We start from the raw sequence: 17,676 nt of genomic DNA on the forward strand, positions 1-17,676 counted from the left end.
AAAAATTTAAAAAAATTATAATTATAAGATAAGATAATATAATTTCTATATCTAAACGAGCCCTAAATTTTACTCTCATATATTTTAGATTTTTTACCTATATTATGAGAATTTAAAATATATAAAAAAAAATAGGCAGACTCTGAAATATTTATTAAATATTTAATATTATATAAAAAGTTTACTTACATGTCTGTCTCTCGAATAACGCAATTTGGGAAAGTTTTATAAGTGATCTTTCTTTTCACTTTCCCATTTTCCCTGTTTTTTTGTTCTTCATTCTTGCTTTTTGTTTGGCTGCAAAAAATGGTCCAAATCTCGAAGAGAAGATGTCTGCAAGAATGTGGTTCCCACCTCAAAAGGGACATAATTACTTGAATGGGTAGTTGATCTATATCCAACTTATTTTATTGAAAAAAAAGAAAAAGAAAAAGTGCAAAGACATTTCCAAGAAAATTACTTGATTCCATGAGAACTTTTTAATATTTCTGGCCCATCCAAAAATTCTTTTAAAAAAAAAAAATTTAAAAAAATCATAGTTCCATCAATAATAATAATAATAATAATAATAATAATAAAAGAAAATGGCTATAACCAGCCAAGAAAAGATTTTGGATTAGGTTAGAAATATTGAAGTTGGTCAATAGCACCATTCTGTTAAAAATAAAAAATTAAAAAAACTCATCATATACCTAAACACCAATTTCCAACAAAGTCAAGCTCTCTTGGAAAAATCATGGATTGATGCAATTTGTACATAAGATGTCATACTTGAGGCCAATCAAAATGATGTCAATTATTAAAATGAGCACGCTAGCCTCTTTGTGCTCTAGGGTGTATACTAAAAAACTATATATATATTTATATATATATATATATATTTCTTTGACTAATATGTGGCAAGAAAAAAGCAAGAATGTTCATAAATATAAAAATAAATAATCAATTTGAATAAATAAGTAAATACAATCTTTTTCATGGACATGACATTCCCCCAATTTTTGAAAGGAAAATTCTATTATCAAATCAGTGTGTAAAGCATACATAATAAAATACTTACATGTCATAATCTGATTTGAAAAATAAATTTTAAAATTTAAATCTTACAAATAAAATATTACCATTTAAGTGATGTGTTCTACACACCAGGTTGAGAATATAATAATTCATCTAAAAAGTCAAGTTTTATAAAAAAAAATAAATAAATAAACTATGTGCTAGAAACTTATAATTCTAAGATTTAAAATAAAATAACATAGAGTGAAGAAAATAAATTTTTTAAGAGATAAATATATTAGTTTTATATAAATAATCATATAATGTTTGAGAAAAAGATAGTGAAATATATCATTATAAAAAAAATACTCCCCATACTTTTTATCCTTTTATACTTAAATATTACTTAACTATCATAGCTTTGAACTCTTTATAATTAAATTAATAAAACGGATTTAAAAAAAAAAGCCATAAGCGATCAAACAAAAGCAAGATACTCCAATTATTATTTAATTTTCAAGTTGGGATATAAAATTAAATAGAATAAGAAATAGTTAAAAAAATTAAATAGGGGACCCGTCGCTATCATGCGCCGTGGAGTCACTATCCCTATCCTCCTTTTAAATAACTCTGTCCAGAAGTTCTCATAAATCCTTTCTTTTTTTTTCCTTTTCTATTTCATTTAATTTTTCCCTCTCCCAAATCCTCGGCGACTTTTTCGTACAAACCAACGATCGGAGATTTCGCAGCCGCCGATTTGACCGCCCGCCGGCGCGAATACTCGCTGGAGATCTCACTTGGATTTTATATCTCTTTGGGGTATTACTCGTTTTTCCTTCTAGTTTGATCTGACTTTCCGATTAGTTCTCGAGAATTTAAGTAAAAAGTTTTGAATCTTATGCTTTGCTGATGCATTTCTTCTTTCTATCTGTCTCTTTTAATTTCAAAAACGTGAAAAATTCAGCACAATGAAATTAACTAGTCGAACTAAGCTCCGCGAAGTCGCGACTTCAGTTATTTTATAAGTTGGATCGTAAAAATTTGAGATTCAGAATTTGAATTTCATCTCCTTTCCTGCATTTTATTTTCAAACTAACAGAGCACTCATCGAAGCGGTGATATTATTTAACTTCTTTTCTTTTCCTCGTTAAATTACTGCTGTAAGTAGATTATATGGCAAGTTCTACATTTTTTTTTTTTTTTTTCAAGTAGAGAAATGCTACAGATATAATGATTCATATAGAGATAATACTTGGAATGCTTATTAAAGTAGTAATTTTTCATATAATTGAAACTTCACCGAGATTGGGTAACGAAGTATGATGTCAAATTTAATTCCTTTATGCTCTTATTGATTGGAAGTTAGGAGATCTACTACGTCTTCCATTATTTTGTGACTTATTATTACCATTAAATTATCAGTTTTCTGCAACTTAACAAAATAAGGTTTTGTGGATCGATATAGCAAATTCTTTTTAGAAGTGATGTGGTGGTTTACGTAGTAATTTTGCTTGTACTGTTGATTAACCTGATGATGGCCAGGAGAAAAATATTAATAATGTTGGTTTTTGTGAAAACTAATTGATGGTTAATTTATATTAATATTCGCCTCAATTCTTTTCGTTTCTGTTTTTCTTTTTTATTAACTTCCTTCTTTCCCCTTTGCCATCGCTAACTTGGTTCTTGGTTGCTCTCTTATGTGACCTCTCTCTCTCTCTCTCTCTCGGCATTTTTTTTTTTACCCTTTTTCTTTTTCTCAATGTTGATATATTCGGAAAAATGGTACTTGCAAAAGCACGTTAGTAATTTAGTAATTTTCCCTAATTCTTATACAAAATCTCATACTTCTCAGCTTCCCTTGATATTTTTTTGATGAGACTCTGTCTATCGTAATCTTTCTGATTTCTGGTACTTGACTTTACAGTGAGAACATTCCTAAATGATTTTGGATTGGCACGTCTTTTTTATTAGAATCATGTGAATTTGGAATTTGTTTATGTGCCACAATGAGTTGTTTGTTATCACTATTGACTATGCTTAAAAAAGTTTAAAACTGGTTTAACTGGACATCTGCACAAGAAAAATTAAAATAGAGAATTTGAGAACAGTATTTATGTTTGGTGTCCTGAGAACATGCCAGTTCTGATACTTTTGATGGTCGTAACAGGTTAATTTTATCCTTCTATGGGGAGGAAGCAGTAAAGAAATTTATCCTGGGTGCCCCGATGTGCAGAACTGATGTTATTGGCTGTAGAAGGTGGAGGTTTCTTTTCTTCTTCAGCTTCTGGTTATAGCAAGGGCCTGGCCCTCCTTCTCTTGGGTCAGAAGAATGAAGATAAACCCATGAGAGTTTCGCCTTGGAATCAGTACCAGTTGGTGGACCAAGAATCTGATCCTAACCTCCAGCTGGCTTCCACGAAGAACTGGCTTTCCCGCGGGTGCGCTTCCTTCGTCTGCTTTGGTCGCGCTTCCCCAGGGCTTGACACCCCCTCGCCTCTTAAAGTGGGCCCTGCCCAACATCAAGATGTCTTGCCAGAGCCTCTTACTTCTGATAATGGCAAGGATTGTACCACTGATCCAGATTATGACAATAATGCAAGAAAGGTAGCTATTAGAAGTAGCTTGAAGAAGCCATTATCAGACAAACCCCCTGTTTCTGTTGAGAACACTAGTGAACGCGAAGCATTGGGTGAAAAAGGTAGTGATATCCCTGGTCATACTGAAAGGAGGAAAGTGCAGTGGACAGATGCCTGTGGGAGTGAGCTCGTTGAGATCAGGGAATTTGAGCCCAGGTATGGAAATTCTTGTACTTCTTATTCAGAAAATGTGATTTATACTCAATTATTTGCATTTTAAGTACTTTTTGGAGTCCTCCCATCTTCCTTTATCTCTCCAATGATGTATGTGGTCATGGACGTCTCCTAAACATGTTAGAAAGTCTAGGTATGTTAATATTTGTGTCATTGATGCTAAGCTAATAAATTGTGTCTAGGAGTTCTCAGTCACCATTAGTTCTCTGAGCTAGTCGTTGATCTTGGCTTCTCAAAATCTTTAGTGATATTTGCCACTACGTGAAAAATCTTGTTCTTTTTGTTTTTCCTATGAGTTACTTGAATGTGCGGGGTTCAGGTTCCCCCTGTTCTGAAAATTATGACCCAGTTTAGAGTGCTATTTGCTGCATTTGGAGGTGGAGGCCACTGTTTTTTAGCTTATAAATTAAAGCCTTTTTCAAGAATCCACCAATTTGTCAAGAACCACCCAAAGTTATTGTCATATTTGAGTTTTTATCTTTCATGCAAGATGGGAAGAAGAAGAGGAAGTGTGATACCCCATATGATATGGATAAGGGTAGGTGGTGTATGGGATCCCACATTGCTTTGAAAGGAGAAGTTCTTACTCTTTATAAGGTTCCAATGGTGCTCCAATAGTATCATTGACTAGTCTTTTTAGAGTATAGGCCATGTGGTTTGGGCCTTCCATTTACCACCTACCCTTATCCATATCATATAGGGTATATCATATAGGGTATCACAGAAAGAGTTGTAGAAATATTGGAAATAATTTATAAAGGAAATGCGAGAATGATTTGGAGATGGGAAAAATTTCCAAAAGATCATAAACATAAGATTTGATAGACAAAGAAGTAGGGAGAAAATTGTAGAGATCTGAGACAATTATGAAAGAGAAGCAGCAGGGTAGAAGAAAAATAATGTGCTTGACATGCTAGATGGTTGCAACTTGAAGGCACATGATAAATGAGCTGGTTAAAAGGATGGATCAAAACTCAGTATTTTTTAGCTATTTAAATTAGGAGGTCTGAATATTATTGTCTGGGAAAATGCACTTGGAAAGTAGTTGATACTAAATGCTTCGAAAAGAATGCTAGCATTATATGCTATTATCCTTTGCTCTTCATCCTTTATGCTTGCTTGTTATGCTATCCATGTTCTGATGGATGTGCCATATGCTGGAAGCAGAATGATTTTCCCCTACCCTCCATTATATTCTTCTCTGTTTTGTTTATTCTGGTTCATTCCCTTGATTCCCTTAATCTATAATTCTTTTGCTGAGATGAAAAACTGATCCAATTGCAGTGAAGTGGATGGATCAGATGACGAATTTGACAACGGGAATGAAAGAAATTGTTCATGCGCAATCATGTAGTGTGGCTCTTACCCTATGTGGGCTCAGCTTCAATTTAAACTTAATGATGCACCTGGTAGCAAAGCTGGTTTGTTTCCTTCTTTTGCTCAACTTAGTCCCGGGCTAAAGAAAATGCAGGTTTTTTGAGCCGCATGGAAAACAGTCACAAAGCAAGGAGTTTTATCTGTGGTTAGTCCGACTGTTAATTTTGTGTCTATATTAGATTGCTGCTGGTTTTAATTTTGGCAACTCTTGGCTTCACTTCATTTTGTGTGACTTCATTGTCTATTGTTTTATTCTAATTAATGTATTATTCTTTTTTTCCCCCCCTCCTTATCTTATTAGATTTAGCTTATCTTTACCCATTTGTGATCAATGTAAGATGCTGTGAAGCTTTGGGGCCATTGCCCACTGGAAAGTGAAAGCCATGAATGACAGGCTTAAATAACTAGTGTGAATCTGGATTTCCTACGATTTGGTTACCCTAGTTTTAGTAGGAGGGAGCTCGCGGGGTCCCATTTGCCTCGAGCAGATGGTACTGCACCCCAAGGCTGCCCATGGCAGGTGGACTTCACAGCTCCCTCTCTTGGTCTGCCATTGAAATTCAGACAGCCTAACTGTAGAGGATGTCAATTCAACTTGTGCATATATATAGAAGGGCAAACATTTGATTTTTACCGCAAATAAAACAGCCCAAAATCGTACTGGATGATGAGAATGGCTTGGATCCAGTTTCTATTGGAATTGAATCCTTTGAATTTAAAAGTCATCAATCTACATGTACAACAAACTAGAGTATATATTCAATACGTAGTGTTACAAATTATACAAAAGCAATATCACAATGCTTTATCTGATCTATTAGATCTACTTTACAATAAAAGTAACTTTATAATCTGACGAATTACATAAAATTACATCAGTTTGTAAGATTGTTTTTGTGTAATCCTTTTGTGGTTAGAATATTTTTCATATTTCAATAGGCTTGTGGGCCTCACACATCGATGTGTCTAAAAAACTTTTAAAATCACACTTGTTGCCTCAATCGATTCTTTGACTTTAGATCTTTAATGAGCAACCGCCTACATTCCACATTGCTGATGCAATATTTTGTGTCTTGAATGTGATCAAAAGTTTTGCTTTATCCAATACTCCATACTTAATTGGCTTATCATTTTTTTCCTGAAGAACGAAATCAACACACTCCTTTATATGGGGAAAAAAGTGTAGCTATTGAGTTAACTTCTCATAATAACCTACAAATATACATTTATGCTCAGCCCGATATCATATTCTTAAAGAGAAATACTTTAACTATAAATGAATCATACAAGAGTAAATCTACAGAATGGTCTATTTTGATGTTGTATGTCAGATTATAAAATTATTTTTATCATAAAGTAGATCTAACTGATTATATGAAGCTATGTCGATTAAGTTTACTTTTGTATGTATAATCATTTTTATCTATTGCACTTCTTATCGCTAAAAGCAAATCAAAATGATCCATAACTTTTTGGTGAACTGTCAAACTAACCCTTCTCATGGTAATTCTTTTAATTGCATGGAACTAAAACATTCATTTAGCACAATTTCACGATTTTAAGAGATAAAAAGCCTTATGAAGTTGTTTGGAATGAAAAAAAATTATGCTTTTCAACGTTTTTGAAAAATTTCATAAATTAATGAGATGAATTGAGATAAAAGTAAAAGGTTAAATAAAATATTATTATAAAATATTTTTTTAATATTATTTTTATTTTAAAATTTGAAAAAATTAAAATGATTATTTTATTTTATATAAAAATTTAAAAAAATTATAATAATTATATGAAACGAGATAAAATGAAAAATTACGAAGGAGAAGAAAAAAAAGGGTAATAGCAATTTCTTTTTTGGACACTTCATCCCCACTTGACACGTTGCTCTCCAACGTACAAGTACAAATAACTTACTAGCCATCTCGCTGTTGAAACTTGGCCATACCTTATCCACACGCGCATGGACATCCCCCCAATCCCTATAACCCGCGACCAAACAAAATCAACCCATAATCCCAAAGAAAAAACCCAAAATTCCTGTCTCTGTGTAAAGAAGGAAAATGTCAGTGACATCCTCAATCCCATGCATCAAAATCAAAATCCCAACTTCCTCACCGTCCTCCTCATCCTCCTCTTTCTCTTTTAGATTCTGTTCAACTAAGCCTCATTCAGTCACCATAAGGAGCTCCCAAACGGAAGGACCTCTAAGAAGACCTGCGGCTCCTTCTGTCAGAGAACCCTCTCCCCCTTCTCCTCCTCTCAAGCCAGCTCCCCCTTCTCCCCCTTCGTCTTCTACGGTGGCTCCACAGCCGAAGCCGGCTGCGGTGGTTGTTGGGGGTGATAAGAATGTGATAACTTTGGAGTTTCAGAGGCAGAAGGCTAAGGAGCTTCAGGATTACTTTAAGCAGAAGAAGCTTGAGGATGCAAATCAAGGTCCGTTCTTTGGGTTCATTGGGAAGAATGAGATTTCCAACGGAAGGTAAAGCTTTCATCTTTTTCCTCCCCCCCCTGGTTTATATCAAAATTACGATACCTTTTGCTTCAATTCGATTCTATTACTATTTTAAAGTGGATTACGAAATTAAATTTACAACAATGGTAAAACTTTGCAATATAGGGAGATGAACACGATGTAATATTCATCGTAATATATATACTTAGGGATCCTATTGTTTGGGTTATACGCTACTGTTACAAAGCAAGAGGTTAGATTAGTGCTGACTTAATGTTAGTTACCTTAGAAAACTATAAGAATTGAACCTAGATAAACATATTTCTGAGAAGTATGATTTTCCCATTAATTAAGTAGGTAAGAAAAACTACGATTCTTCATTTCTTCACATGTTGTCTAGTAATTATACATGAACTCTGATGGTTGTAGTTTAGAACGTGGTTATCCTGGTCCCTGGATATGCATATCCAAAGCAATTCAGTTCTTGGTATGAGTGCACGAGTCCTCCTACTCATTTCAGCCATGTCAATCCTTTATTTAATGTCGTATATATCTATTATAGTGGTGTATACATTTTTTTTTTTTTAAAATTACATGGATTTTGATCCGGGATCTTCTATTTTTCTGTATCTGGGGTTTTGGTCGAACAGATGGGCAATGTTTGGTTTTGCTGTTGGGATGCTAACCGAGTATGCAACAGGCTCGGACTTTGTTGACCAAGTAAAGATCCTTCTCTCCAATTTCGGGATAGTTGATCTGGAATGACTCTTTTGTTAGATGCTCAATGCCATTGATACTTTCTGATTGTTCTGTAGCCACATCCTCTGCTTGATTTGTGACCTTGTTTAGTTATTTGTTTCATTTTCATCTCCTATCATCAAGCTGTATCTTCACTATACAAGTTCATCACTTTTTCTTTCTTTTTTCTTTTTTTCCAGTAAACTCGAGACTAGTATCAGATATACGGGAAGAATACCAATTTTTTTACCGTTCACCGCACTGTAAAAAGTTTGGTATTCTTCGAATAAATCTCAAGCTGTTATTGTGTTTTTTTTTTTCCTTTTTTATTTGTAGAGTTGTGCCTTCCATCAATAAATTTAGGAATACCGTCCATCTTCCTAAAAAAAAAAAGAAGTCCTATCAATGCCTGTGCTGCACACCCCTTTAAAAGGTTGCTCCATTCCTAATTTATTATTATTAATATCTTATTTTTTTTTTCAAGTTTTGGTATCGTTTATTTTGTACTGTTCCCAATGTTGAAATGGCCACTTAAGAGTTTAGACTACTTTGGTGGAAAGATTTGTGTTTTCAACCTCTGAAGTGAGGAGATGTATAAAATGCATTTACTTGTCTATAAATGAATTGGACGCTAATCAATTCTAAGAAAAAATCAGATTGATGTGCGGTTTGGATAGTGAGATGAGATGAGATGATTTTAGATGAAAGATGAAAGTTGAATAAAATATTGTTAGAATATTATATTTTACTATTATTATTATTTTGAGATTTGAAAAAGTTGAATTGTTTAGTATATTTTGTGTGGAAATTTGAGAAAGTTGTAATGATGAGATAAGATGAGATGAGACAATATGAAACACTTTCACCATTCAAACGGGAAATGAAACCAGTTGAGTTATTCATTTTCATGTGTTACACCCCATGGAAAAAAAATGTTGCTTCTTCCAAACCAGCAATGGGGACTCAGGTGAAACGAAAATGAACCAGAGGTTAGTTCTGAAAGTTCTGCGTAGGAAAACTTGTTTCTGACATCTGTATGCCCGCCACTGGGATTGCAAGTGGGATCAATTTGCATGTCCACGCGAGAATTTCAATGAGATCAAACATGGCATCTATACTTCAATGCATGTGCTTTTTCATACCCGATTACTTCTTTAGTAATGTATCTCTAAGAATTACAAATGAGAGGACTGAATTTCACATCCAAACACTCCCTTAAAGATCTATATTTTTGCACTAATAAACTGATGACTGCAGCAGTTCTTTTTTCTTTTTTAAATGTCTGTGAGGGTGCAAACCTGTCTAATTAGTAGTACGAGCCATGAGCAACTAAACCAAAGATCACCAATTTTGCCGTACCAAATCCCCAAGATTATCCCGGCTGTTGTGTTCAGAGCATTTTTTGCAATCTTCTTGATGACAGATTGCAACATTATATGCTGCCCATGGTTTAGACTCTTAAAATGAATAAGTAATGGCTGCTTAAAGCAGGCAGAAAGAATTATTTTCTGCCTACAAGAAAGTTCAAGGTATATGTAATTATGTGATTATAAAGAGGGATGTTATGCATTAGTCACAATGCATCAACCACTTGTGTTTTTTTTTTCTCCCTTCGGGGTTGCTTGAAAGATAGACCAACTCCACCAAAGTAGGTGAAATGCTTGTAATAAGCGCGTTTCTGGTTTCTAAAGTCCGGGGAAGTGCGAGTTTTACAGACTTCTCTCAACAGCCAAACAAAGCCCAACAAGATCAGTAAAGCAAACAGACACCCTTCCATTCTAATCTTGGAACAAAAAAAATAAAAAAGAGAAGAGTAAAGCACACACCTTTGACACACAAAAACATAGCAAACCCAGATTTCTTTCTGCATAAATCCGACGTCCCGACGTCCAAAACTCTCTCTGTTTTACGGGTTTGATCTGGCCCAAGAATTTACGCGAAATAGAGAACGAAAAGATGGGAGCTTTTTGCTTGATTTCGAGAAAACCGAGACAGGGAATGTCAAATGAATAAATAATATCCTTCTTGAAAGTCGATATCCCACCACACCAGAATCAGAATGGAACTCCTGTTTCTGATGGTCTCCTGAAATTACACGTGAATTACCCTCTTGACTTGTTCAATACTAATTAACTGTAATAACAATAAACACTCTTCGGCCGTTATGCATGGCCCTTTCATATATCTTAGCATTAATGTTTTCTTTTTATTTGAGCGTTTAAGAATTAATTATTGGACACATGTTTTAAATTTCATTCATAAATAGAGTTAGTATAATAATTTCAATCTTTTATAAAATTTACATTACTTCAAATAGAAGATGATCTATATGGATATATATGGTGTTTAGTGCACTATTTTATATATTTTTGACAAGCCCATGAACATGTAATTAATGGAGACAAGACAGCTTATATTTCATAAAGAATTAAATATTTGAAAGTAAATTGAGGTTTATGAAGTTTGATTGTAGGTTTCAGAATTGTTGTGACCTTTTTTGTTTTTTAAATCCAATATAAAGTTTACTATTTGAGAGTACTGTTTAGGATTTATTTATGCTTCAACGTCACGTTTTTTATGCAGTTGTACTTCCGGAGAATCCTTTCTTGTTTGCACAAAACTCAAGCGGAGAAATCTAAGAAGTCTCAGAAGAACAAGAAAAGGTCCTTCCACGTTGTATGATTCCCCAAAAAGCCGGCCCAGAACGGCCAAGCCCCTCACTACTCTCTCTCTCTCTCTCTCTCTCTCATACTAGCCCAGATGTCATCTGTTTCTTTCTCCCCTTCTTTCCTTCTTCATCATGATGTTATGTTGATCCCCATTCTATCTTAAGTTTTCGGAAACAAGGAAATACTCGGACTAGACCGAGGCAGGCATGGGCTGTGTTCAGACCAAGCCTCCAGAGAGCTCACAATCTGGAGGCATAGACAAGTTGAAACTAGAAAATGGCTACGTTGGAAGAGATATTGGATTTATGGATAATCATCGACGATCAACAGGTCAAAGGGATATGCATAGGGAGTCAGGTAGGCAGTTTAGGGCTGAGTCCAAAAAGCACAATGCCCCTTATGGTAAAGGGAATATTGGTGTAGCAGACGGTAGTACTAGAGGAGAAGGGAAGTTGATTCATGGAGAGGAAATGAGAAAAGTTGGTGGCAGTAACGATGGGAATAATATTGTTTCACAGAGAATGTCATTTTTTAAGCCAATTGAAGAGGCTGAGTTGGTGGATGGATGGCCAAAATGGCTCATGGATAATGTTCCAAGAGAGGTATTGATGGGGTTGGTTCCAAAGAGTGCTGATTCCTATGTTATGCTTACTAAGGTATGTCTGTATGAGCGTCTGTTCGATTTCACTGTCATTCTTTATAATTTCGAACTGATGTGGTTTAAAGTGATTGTTGGTCTGCAATATGGATACTTTCTTTTCCAAAATGTCAGAAGTAGGAAGTGATTGTTGATCTCACCGGATTCTTCTGATAGTCTTAGAAAGTTCTTGTTTTCATGATTTCAGTTTAGATTCCATTGCTGCTAATGGTGCAACATGAACCTAACTATTTCTTTTAAATCTCAGGTTGATAGTCCCGGTTTTTAAAAAAATATATGACCCGAAACTTGAATTTCTTTCCTTTTACCTCATAATCTTGGCACCCAAACAGAACATATTGTTTTGTTTGAGTTGAGACTGGAAGCAGGGGGGGTAGCCACTTTATTCTTTGTAAGTGTTTGGTATTTTGCAGGTGGGCCAGGGGACTTACAGCAATGTGTATAAAGCTCGAGATAGAGAGAGCAACAAAATCGTTGCTCTAAAGAAGGTCCGTTTCGACACATCAGAACCTGAGAGTATCAAGTTTATGGCACGAGAAATAATGATGTTACAGAAGTTGGATCATCCCAACATAATAAAACTACAAGGATTGGCTACATCAAGATTGCAATACAGTCTGTATCTGGTTTTCGATTTCATGCGGACGGATTTGGCAACAATTATCTCTCGCTCTGAAGGAAGACTTAATGAATCACAGGTCAAATGCTACATGCATCAGCTGCTCTCAGGGCTGCAGCACTGCCATGATAGGGGGATTTTACATCGAGACATTAAAGGAGCAAATCTTTTGATCGATAAACAGGGGATGCTAAAGATTGCAGATTTTGGGCTTGCAAATTCTTACACTGGAAACCACAATCTGCCTCTCACAAACCGAGTTGTGACACTTTGGTACAGAGCCCCTGAACTGTTATTAGGAGCTACCCATTATGGTGTTGGTATTGATCTTTGGAGTGCTGGATGCCTTTTGGCAGAAATGTTTGCTGGACATCCAATTATGCCTGCTAGAACAGAGGTAATAGGTCCAGTCAATTGTTGTAATCAAATCTCTCTTCCCTAAAAATCTTTTCAACATCTCTCTGGATTTTTTTTTTTCCCTTTCGTTCTGTGCACTTTAGGTCGAGCAAATTCACAGGATTTTTACACTATGTGGCACACCATCGGAGGAATACTGGAAAAAGTTGAAACTGTCTTCAAAATTCAAAATTCCACAGTTCAGGCCTAGTATTACAGAGGCTTTCAGCCAATTTCCTGCATCTTCTTTGGGTCTGTTGAACACTCTTCTAGCTCTGGACCCAGCATATAGGGGCTGTGCCTCTTTGGCTCTCCAAAATGAAGTAAGTACGTAGTAGTTGGAAGATTTTCATTATGATCTGAAATTTGTTAGAAAAAAATAAAATAAAAAGAAATCGTGGCAAACATGCTTGAAAGATTAGTTAAGAAGTGCATTCTAACAGGCAAAACATTCTGCTTTTGCAGTTCTTTTACACTAGTCCGTTGGCATGCAACCTTTCAGATCTCCCTTTTGTCTACAACAAAGAAGATGAACTGAAGGAAGCTAATGAAGAGAGAAAGTAAACACATTTCCTCCTTACCAAACAAAGTGCTTTTTCTGACTAGTAATAATGTTTTTAACAGCATAGAATTAAGGCCTAGTTTGTTTTCACAGATGAGATAAGATGAGATGAAATCAGTTGATATAAAAGTTAAAAGTTGAATAACATATTGTTAGAATATTATTTTTTTTTTTGGGATTTGAAAATGTTAAATTATTTATTTTATTTTGTGTGAGAATTAAAAAAATGTTGTAACGATTAGATGAGATGATATGAGATGAAAATAGTTATGAAAACAAACGAGGTCTTGTAAATTGATCTGTGTTTTATTCGTGAGAAAACTGAATATTTTAGGTTGTAGTTCAGGAAATGTTATAGTATTTTCTCAATGAAGTAGAGTGAAAAATTGTGAACCAACACATTAGATATATTAATGTTGCTGTTTTTGTAATTTATAAAGAGAAGAGCTTCATACTCATGTAATTCTGAACTCTCCAGTCTCCATTAACAGCTAACAAAGGCTTTAGGGATGATAATTTTTGCGGCTCAAGATCAAATCCATTTACGATTCTAGTTTTTTTCTCAGGCACAGAAGTTCTAGAATGAAACAGCGATCTAGGACAGTTTTTGAGCGCAGGAGAAAAGATCTAGCAGCCCCTGCAAAGCCCGAGGAAGTTTCTGTATATTATACTACAAAGGTAAAAAAGACAGTTTCCATACAATGTCGTGTACGTATCAATGTTGGTTTCGCATTGCAATTGCAATGGAACCATGCATGGATATATGTCATTCTTTAAAATTTTTTGTAGCAGGAGAAGACTCCTGAGATAAATGTGCAAAGCCAAGAGCCACGTAGCACAACCAGTAACAGTAACACCTACTCTGATCATGTCAAGCCAGCCAGCAGAAAAGAGAGCCCAACCTTGACTACAGGTAGTAGTACTAGTACTTCCTCTGGTGTAAAGCCCTCCAGCCAAACCGAGAGCTCAAATTTCTCTCTATCCCCAGACGTGTTCTCTTTTAATCAAATGATTTCACCAAAGACACAAGATCATCCTAATGCAAGCAACATTAACATGATCAAGAACCTGCCCCCACCACCCACCACCAGATCACACATCGCCAATTACATTAAATTAGATAATGGCAACAGGTTCAGGTCAAATCATGTCCAAAGGTCTGAATCGACTAGAGATTTCAGAAAAACAGGCCGAAAGGAATCATTTTGATGTATATGCAGTTGATGATTAAGACAAGTGAGATGACTGCATATAGCGCAGAAATTTTTTTCCCAAGTTACTGCTGATGATCACTACCTGAGAGTTTCTTAACCATTTTTTTTTGTTCTCCTTTGTGGATCAGAACGAATAATCATATATTGTTTAGCAACATAATATGCTGTAATTGTCTCCTATTATTTGTGATATGCCCTTGACGTCGATATATAATGCATTATTGTAGAATATTGGACTTTCTGTTGTTTTTTTGTTGGTTCGATATATATGTTATAGGCTTCAGCAAGCCAGCCAAGGAAGGATGTTCTATCTAAACTGTGAAGGAATTTCTATTAGTGTCTTTGCCTACAGGCGAGTACGTGGTTGTCTGGTTGTACTTGAGATTAATTAAACTCATGTTGGACCAATTTGCTTATGGCTGCTTTGGTGCCTCCTAATTCTTTGTGTCCTACGCGAAGAAAAAAATGATATACTTCATAGAAAAATATACTGCAGAATTTCTTTTATCAATTTTCTTTTAGGTCGTGCGTTTATGGAAGAACGAGAGTGAAAGTTGGTCGATCTGGACCGGACGGTCTCGGTCCCTGAAATAGAGGATCGAGAATTTTCGGTCCGGTCCCGGTCTAGGGGTTTTCTATACCGGACCGGACTGGACCGACTGAATTTAAAAAAAAAATTTCTATATAATAATTGTATAATTAATTATGTAATTTTCATATAACCTATTACCATTAAAAATATAAAATTTTAAATATGTTATTAACAAATTAATATTCTATCAATTAACTAATGTATAATATCAATTAATTAATTATATATATAAGTTAAGAATGTAATTTTAATCTAATTTATTATCATTGACTATATAAAATAATTTTTTATTGAGTTAGTTACATAATCTAAATTAATAATTCACTTAATTTTAATGTAGTATTTTAAATAAATTTTTTTATTAATTTTTTGTAAAATAAGAAGAAAAAAATAAAAAGATAATTAGATCAGACCAAACGGACCGACCGGATTGGATTGATAGCTACCAGTCCAGTCCGTAGGGATGTTCGGCCTGGAAAAAATGGACTGAAATTCACCCCTTAGACTGGACCGGACAGGATCGATTTACACCCCTAGAATAAACAAACCATTCCTAAGATCAGGTTGGTGGAGTGTGGACGTACGTGTGTGATTTCGGTAGATCCATGACGAAAAGAAGAGGAAAATTATGAGGGATTAACTGAAGGAGATCAGAAAGATAGGAGAGAGCATGGAGAACTAGAAAGGCGGAGAAAAATAAAAAAAGAGAGATCAAGGCATCCGGCCGGAGATATCAGGGAAACATAACAGGTGAGTATTGTAGCTAGGTTTCATCATAGAGTCTTTTTTTTTTTTTTTAATCGAAGTCGTTCAACTTTGCAAACTGATAGACGTATAGTCAGTGGCAGTCCTCCTTTTTAAATATTTCTACTTGATCTGTCTCCATGATCAGAAATATGGAAAAGATGTCTTCGATCGTCGCATGATTTTGCTCTCCTAATATTCATTCATAATATAACCAAATGGAATCATGTCCAGAAAAGAATGCAAGGATCGATCGATCGTTGTTGAAATTCTTTCTTCTTCTTTTTTTGTTTCCTTTTAAATATTTCTACTTAATCCATGCATTATATTAGAGAAGAAGGAGAAGATCAAAAGAACGAAAACATCATCTATATGTCACCAAAAACACATCACACCCGGCCCCAAATAACATTCGTACTACTGTTGATCATCAACATCATGACACTTTTGACATGTGTTTCAAAGAGGGAATAGTACTTTCTCCCAAAGTCTTTTTTTTTTCCCCTCTCTTTTGTGTAGATTTTCCCTCGTCGACCTTGATGATCATCAACAATCAAACAAAACCATGACACAAAATATACAGAGGATCATGATGAGAACTGATGAGAAAGCGACTAAGAACAAGGAGATAGTAGTAGTACTTATGATCAAATTTGAACACTACTCTTGGATAATGATCAGTCACACACCATAACGTACGTCGCTGAACTTGCCCTTGATCCACTTGAGGCTGTTCCTCACATTTGATTTAACCTTACCTTCCATGGTGAACACGTTATAAGATGCAATCCTCTTCTTCCTCTTCAGCTCTGGATCGCTCGAGGTAGCGAACCCATTTCCTTTCTCGCACGGCCCGTTAAAGTTGTACGAGTTTGAGCGTTCCCGGAATTCAAATTCCCCGGAATAAGATGAGGAATACTCGGGGAATGACTTGCTCTTTTCCATGACTCAAAAATAAACTTTTCTAGCTATGAAAAATATAATATTCTTCGTGTTAGTTATGTTTGTATACTGCATGTGTGTGTATTTATATATATAGAGTAGAGAGGAGGAGATCATCAGAGAAATTAATGCATGCTAGAGAAAGTGTAGTAGCGAAGCATCATTGATTCGGTGTGGTGGCAGCCCATGCGTGGTGTTGGGAGGCTGCTTTTGGTCTTGCGACTGTTGGGAATCAATAATCATGAAGGCCAGTGGTGGTACTGATACATGGTGGTTGTGGGGTCTACATGTAGAAGATGCCATGCATGCATTAACAAAACTGAGATCACAAATTGTGGGTGGGGGACCCACTTAAGAGGGGTAGTACTGCGTGTGGGGCCTATTTGGCCGGCCGGAGTACATATCTTTGAACTGTTTTTTCTTGGGATAAACTTTGACAAGACGAGATATATGTTATATGCAAATCCAATTAAGCATTTTCATGTATTAATGTTGTGTCAATTTGTAGAATAGTGACAGTACTTTGGTGAGTTATAAGCTAGCCATGCTAGCTTGCTAATAACCATCATTATGAAAAGCTAGCAATGGAGAGTACTCATCTCCCACTTGATGCTACTTTTGCCGGCTTAATGCTCTATGGGCCATCCTTGTTTCATATATGCATACATTAGGCATTAATATCACGCTCAGTACTCTACTACTTTCTCTCGCATATATCTAGCTAGCATATGCTAGCTCGTGGTAGTCATGAAATCCTAGTGCATGCTAAGTACTACGTACGTATAATAATCTTGATTGTTTGGAACAGCCACGACCGTTGATATTGCTGTATCTATATTACACACACACACATATATATATATATGCATGAAATCATGTGCTCTCAAATCTTGAGAAGATCCTCATGCCT

The 17,676-nt window shown here is 35.3% G+C and overlaps 4 protein-coding genes across 7 annotated transcripts; all 4 read left to right on the forward strand.

The window, feature by feature from the left end:
* Nucleotides 1-1,648: 1,648 nt before the first annotated feature.
* LOC121243521 lies at nucleotides 1,649-5,465 on the forward strand. Of its 3 annotated transcripts, none has more exons than XM_041141647.1 (4): nucleotides 1,649-1,815; nucleotides 3,155-3,788; nucleotides 5,091-5,190; nucleotides 5,228-5,465. In XM_041141647.1, the coding sequence occupies exons 2-3, from the start codon at nucleotides 3,235-3,237 to the stop codon at nucleotides 5,158-5,160; spliced, it is 624 nt and encodes a 207-aa protein (XP_040997581.1). In that variant the 5' UTR covers nucleotides 1,649-1,815; nucleotides 3,155-3,234; the 3' UTR covers nucleotides 5,161-5,190; nucleotides 5,228-5,465. The 3 variants fall into 3 exon arrangements, with proteins under 3 accessions (XP_040997581.1, XP_040997582.1, XP_040997583.1); XM_041141648.1 differs by having other exon boundaries at nucleotides 3,165-3,788; XM_041141649.1 differs by having other exon boundaries at nucleotides 3,230-3,788.
* Nucleotides 5,466-7,120: 1,655 nt separating this feature from the next.
* LOC121243535 (light-harvesting complex-like protein OHP2, chloroplastic) lies at nucleotides 7,121-8,555 on the forward strand. Its single transcript, XM_041141662.1, has 2 exons — nucleotides 7,121-7,659; nucleotides 8,283-8,555. The coding sequence occupies exons 1-2, from the start codon at nucleotides 7,241-7,243 to the stop codon at nucleotides 8,395-8,397; spliced, it is 534 nt and encodes a 177-aa protein (XP_040997596.1). The 5' UTR covers nucleotides 7,121-7,240; the 3' UTR covers nucleotides 8,398-8,555.
* A 2,406-nt stretch (nucleotides 8,556-10,961) lies between these two features.
* Nucleotides 10,962-13,859, forward strand: LOC121243756 (probable serine/threonine-protein kinase At1g54610). Of its 2 annotated transcripts, none has more exons than XR_005936248.1 (4): nucleotides 10,962-11,695; nucleotides 12,111-12,713; nucleotides 12,817-13,272; nucleotides 13,841-13,859. XR_005936248.1 is itself a non-coding variant. In XM_041141885.1 (4 exons), exons 1-4 carry the CDS (start codon nucleotides 11,246-11,248, stop codon nucleotides 13,274-13,276), a joined length of 1,371 nt encoding a protein of 456 aa, XP_040997819.1. In that variant the 5' UTR covers nucleotides 10,962-11,245; the 3' UTR covers nucleotides 13,277-13,343. The 2 variants fall into 2 exon arrangements, 1 of the variants encoding a protein (XP_040997819.1); XM_041141885.1 differs by lacking the exon at nucleotides 13,841-13,859 and having other exon boundaries at nucleotides 12,817-13,035; nucleotides 13,178-13,343.
* Nucleotides 13,446-14,483, forward strand: LOC121243087. The gene is made up of 2 exons (XM_041141147.1): nucleotides 13,446-13,952; nucleotides 14,067-14,483. The coding sequence occupies exons 1-2, from the start codon at nucleotides 13,857-13,859 to the stop codon at nucleotides 14,481-14,483; spliced, it is 513 nt and encodes a 170-aa protein (XP_040997081.1). The 5' UTR covers nucleotides 13,446-13,856.
* Nucleotides 14,484-17,676: the final 3,193 nt, after the last annotated feature.

This window comes from Juglans microcarpa x Juglans regia, chromosome 8D (genome assembly GCF_004785595.1).
Source record: "Juglans microcarpa x Juglans regia isolate MS1-56 chromosome 8D, Jm3101_v1.0, whole genome shotgun sequence".
NCBI classification, from domain to species: Eukaryota; Viridiplantae; Streptophyta; class Magnoliopsida; order Fagales; family Juglandaceae; genus Juglans; species Juglans microcarpa x Juglans regia.